This window comes from Gorilla gorilla, chromosome 11, assembly GCF_029281585.2.
Source record: "Gorilla gorilla gorilla isolate KB3781 chromosome 11, NHGRI_mGorGor1-v2.1_pri, whole genome shotgun sequence".
Taxonomy (NCBI): Eukaryota; Metazoa; Chordata; class Mammalia; order Primates; family Hominidae; genus Gorilla; species Gorilla gorilla.
The window spans coordinates 135,145,542-135,150,366 of NC_073235.2; the positions used below are offsets into that span (position 1 = coordinate 135,145,542).

The 4,825-nt window shown below is 63.3% G+C and overlaps 1 protein-coding gene across 1 annotated transcript; it reads left to right on the forward strand.

The window, feature by feature from the left end:
* The first annotated feature begins 496 nt into the window (after positions 1 to 496).
* LOC129532103 (DIS3-like exonuclease 2) lies at positions 497 to 4,537 on the forward strand. Its single transcript, XM_055380226.2, has 5 exons — positions 497 to 586; positions 904 to 990; positions 3,742 to 3,835; positions 4,013 to 4,048; positions 4,176 to 4,537. Exons 1-5 carry the CDS (start codon positions 497 to 499, stop codon positions 4,469 to 4,471), a joined length of 603 nt encoding a protein of 200 aa, XP_055236201.1. The 3' UTR covers positions 4,472 to 4,537.
* Positions 4,538 to 4,825: the final 288 nt, after the last annotated feature.

Below are 4,825 nucleotides of genomic sequence, written 5' to 3' on the forward strand. Positions count from 1 at the left end.
TGTCTGACATTCAGGGAAGACTTGGAGCGGGGCAAGGGGACGGGATTGATGGCAGAAGTGAGACTCACAGGGCATGTGTGGGAGGCCCCTGGCTGGCCATGTTGGGGGAGGAGGGGCAACAGGAAAGCAGCGCCTGGATCTCGAGGGACTTGGCTGGCTCAGTCCTTCCATCGGGAGCCACATTCATTCACAGCGACTGTTGAGTCTAACAACGCTCAAGTACAGCAAAGCTGGAGCAGCAGGCCCTGAAAGGGTGACTCCAGGGTCTCACCCCACCCTGACTCCTTCCCTCCTGCTGCCTCAGACTCTCCTGTCCACCCTCAGAGACCCTGTCGGGAGGCTTCCCTCCAACAAGGCACCATCCCCAGGGAGAAGGGAGCCCAGCACTCCTGGCCCTGTGGGGTCCTCAGTCCACTCACCACTGCCACATGCCCCAGGGAGTCCTCGGACTAGGGCCTGGGCCGGGCCCCCCTGGGTTCCTATGGCCTGGGCGAGCATGGTGCCCTCTTACAGCCTGGGCTGCCTGAGTGTTCCAGGCATCCTGTCATTCAGCAGAGATCTTTCCTCGGTGCCTTCTCTGGATTGGGTGGGCTGCTGAGCTCTGGGGTTGCTGCAGTGAATTATTTAATAGATAGGTGCTTCCCTGCTCTCCAGGGTCCCCCTCTGGGAGAGCCAGCACAGGAGCTAACCAGTCAGAGGAGAAGGCGGTGTAGACCAACTGGTGCAGGGGAGACCATGGGGTGCTGGGCAAGACAGGGACTTGGCGGAACACATGAGATGAGGCAGGGCTGAGCCCCACAGGCAACTCCTCCCCCCAGAGCCGGGCATGAGGTGCTCAGTGGATGAACACCAGCTCCCCGAGCTGGACCACATGTCACACAGGTTTCTGGGATTTGCTTCTAGAAAAGCCTGACCCAAACATTTGGAGATGACAAGTACTCACTGGCCTGGAAGGAGGTGCTCACCAACATGTGCTCCCGGCCCATGCGGGTAAGGAGGGCCCAGCCCCATCCCCGTGCAGGTAAGGAGGGCCCAGCCCCGGTCTCCCCCGCTCCCGGGAGCACACTGGCCCCAGACCTGTGACCTCTACATGCAAGCACAGGCCCCCACCGTTCCTGCCTGCTCTGGACATGGCTGGGTGGACGGGGGCTGCTCCTCCTCTGCCAGAGGGTGGGAGAGGAGGCCGACCCCAGGCAGCACCTAGGAGGGGGCACCCTGAGCCTCTTGAGTTTGAGCCGCTGTCTCCTGCTCACACTTACTTAAGGACAGAGTGCCCTGGAGCTGAGGGGCTACTGAGACCTCCTGTCAGGCTGGGGTCCTGGAGGAGAGATAGGGTCCCATGTGGCTTCCTGTCCCAGGGAACACTCCGCAGCCTCCATCCCCACATGTGGAGTCCAGAACCAGCTGTCAGCCTCTGGCCAGTGCGGGAAAGAAGCAGACTTGGCCGGGGGCCTAGGCCTGGGCCTGCAGGGAGGTGGCAGCCTGTGGGGTGGACAGCTGGGCTTGCTCTGGGATGCCTGTCACAGCTCCCCAGGCTGAGCTTCCCCCGTGCAGGGCCCGAGCATCCTGGGACCAGGACCCCAGAGGACCCTTGGGTCAGCAGGAGCAGTGGATGCTGATGGGTCGGCTCTGGGTCCCGGCCTGGCCCAGGGGCAGGGACAGGCTGTATTTTAGGGGCTCGGTCACTCGGCAGATTCAATCTGTTCACAAGAACTGGATGGCTTCAGCTGACCTCAGTGGATTTATTTTCTGACACTTCAAGCTCTGCTGGGTTTGAAGCCATCAGGACCTGCTTGGGCCTGGTCACCGTGACCTGCCCCCAGTCACAAGTGTCTGCCCAGCCAAGCACCTGTGGCACCCACAGCGGAGAGGGGCTGAGCTGTGCCCACTGGGCTCTCTCTGTTCTACACCGCAGCGGCTCTAGGCCTGGCAGAGAAGGCACAGCAGCCCCTGAGTCCCAGAACTGCCTCTGGCTCTGCCCTGCTGGGGCCCCTCCCATGTCCCTGCCTCTGACGCCATAACTTCCAAGGAGGTACAAGCCAAGCTGGAGCTCCAGAGATCGGAGCCGCTCCTGAGTTAGCCAGAGCCTGAAAAGGCTGCATTCTCCTGGCTTACCTCCCAGGGAGCTCAGAGGCGCCCTTGCCCGGGAATCCGATGGCAGAGAGTTACCAGGTCTGCGGTGCTCCTGTTTCTCAGCCCCGGGAACTGGGGTGGGGACAGGGCAGGGCAGCAGCAGAAAGCGCAGAAAGGTGTGAGGGGGCACGCAGTCCCCAGTGAGCATCTGCATCAGGACACCAGGGCTGTCCCAGGGATGGCTGGGCCTATGGGAAAGCCATGGTCCCCACCCATCCCACCCGACCCTGAGCCACCTCCACCAGCCAAGAGGGGCCAGGGCCCTTCATCAACCTCGCCCAGGTCATCTGGGGAACTGGGCCACCACTGAGAACAAAGCCCAGATGTGTCTGGGAGTGGAGGCTGTGCCCACCTCCCCCAGAGACTTGCCCCCGACTTAACCCAGGGCCCAGCAGGGGCTGCAAGGGAAGTGGAGTTAGGGAGCGGAGCAGGTGACCATCAGCTGCGCCCTGGATTCCAGGGCCCGTGTGCACAGAGTAACGGGAGCTGGTTGTCTGTCTGGCCGAGGGCACAGGAGGGTGAGTGTGTACAGCAGCCAGGGAGCAAGGGAGCCAGAGAGACACACAGCAGTGACCTTGGACCTCTGCGAGGAACCCGTTCACTCGCTCCCAGGCAGTAGCACTGGCCTTGACACCCAGCCCCGAAAGCTCGGGGACTGCAGGACAAGCAGCTTCAGGGGCTGTGGCCCCAGCTGGGACGGGCTATGCGCTGGTCCCTAGAGACTCTCGGTATCTCCCCCTGCCCCAGTCCTGCCTCCTGCCCAGCACAAGGGCCTTTGGAACTCAGCCCTCTGTGTCTCAGCCCCTGGGAGGGTCAGGTGTCAGAGACGAGAAGGGCCGAAGCTGGCAGGCCGGAAACTGCCTCGCTTGGCTTCTGTGGGGTGGAGTATTGGCGAACACAGAGGTACCCGGGTGAAGCGTGGCTTCAGCTGCGTGGGATCAATACCAGAGGGGATGAGGTCAGCTCCGACCAAAGGTGTGCCTAGGTCCGAGAGGAAGCGCCAGGAGCCTGAGGCCTGTGTTGCACGGGGCAGGGAATGGCATCCTGGGCTTTCTTGCCTGCCTCCCACTCTAGCCAGATGGAGCAATGGACTTGGCCTCCTTGAACAAAGACCACAGCCTCCTCAGCTTCTGCTTGTGTCTCCAGCAGACAGCGCCTGCAGCCCCCGGTCATACATGGCCACAGGCTTCCCCCTCCTCCTTCCTGGGCCAGAGTAGCAGCCTCAGCCCCACGCTGGGGAGGGGTAGACCAGAGACGGTTCCCTCCTGGTGGTGCCCAGCAGTGACTCAGCAGCAACGGCACATGTCTGGGCCATTCTCAGTGCTGCCACCTTGAGGGCATTTGGCAGGCCCAGGCAGGCCAGATTTGTCTCCTGGAGAGAAGTATGGGCACCCCTGGGCTCTGCCTGCCTCCTGGCCTCCCCTTGGGTTCCCTTGTACAGAAAGGGGCACTGGTCCTGGCCCTGGTCCTCCCTGGCTTTGCTCAGCAGCCAGCAGCCCGCCAGGTCTGTGCACACCAAGGCTGCCGACGGCAAGGCTGTGGGTGGCATGGGACCTCTGGGACTGGCCGGAAAGCTCTGGGCTGGCCAGGCTCTGACCCGCCCCGCAGATGGCACTGTACTTCTGCTCGGGGCTGCTACAGGACCTGGCACAGTTCGGGCACTATGCGCTCATCATGCCCCTGTACACACACTTCACCCACAGTGGGTGCTCGGTGGCCCAAGACCATTCAGCGGTGATGGTGGAGGTCCAAAGGTCGGGCGACCCAAGCGTAGGGGAACCTGGCCTGAGAACTCTCCCTATGGGCCGGTGCTGCGGAAGCTGCAGGGGGTCTACAGCCAGCCCTGGACACAGCCGAGAGGAGGGCGCTGACCTCGGAGGGCTGCTTTCTGCTGCCCTGGGAGCTGGGTGCTGGGGTCCTAATCTGTCACCTGGGGTGGAGCACCATGCAGCTCATCCCCCAGCCATCACCATTCCCCACTGCCCGTCCCCCACCCTCATGCCCCATACAACACTGCCCACGACCCCGCCCCCTCTTCCCAGGCTATAGGGAGCGACTAGACATGGCGCCCGATACCCTGCAGAAGCAGGCAGACCACTGCAACGACGGCTGCATGGTGTCCAAGCACATGAAGGAACTCAGCACTGGTCTCTTCTTTGCCATTCTGGTCAAGGTGAGCCCTCCAGCCTGGTGCCCCTCACCTCCCTCTGGCTCCCGACCCTCCTGGGCACCTGCTCACCAGGAGGCCTCGAGGAGCCCAGGGCAGTGCCAGGAGGTGCCATGGCTGCAGCACTGTCCCTGCAGGAGAGTGGCCCCCTGGAGTCAGAAGCCATGGTGATGGGCGTCCTGAAGCAAGCCTTCGACGTGCTGGTGCTGCGCTACGGTGTGCAGAAGCGCATCTACTGCAACGTGAGTGCCCTGGGAGAGCCCGGGCGGGGGGGGGGGGGGGCAGCCCAAGCCATCCCACACTGGAGGGGCACAGGCTATGATGGGTCACACTCCACCCCTCGCTCCCCCAGCACTAGCACAAAGCCCACCTGATGGGCCTTGCCGAGACGCCCGGCTCTCCCACCTGGGATGGTGGCTCCAGGCCCAGGGTCAGGCCTGGCCCCCTTCCCCAAGGACCCAGGAACCAGAGAGCAGGCCCCTCCATGGCCAGTACAGCTCGGCAGGGTGTGCAGGCTTTGGGGAC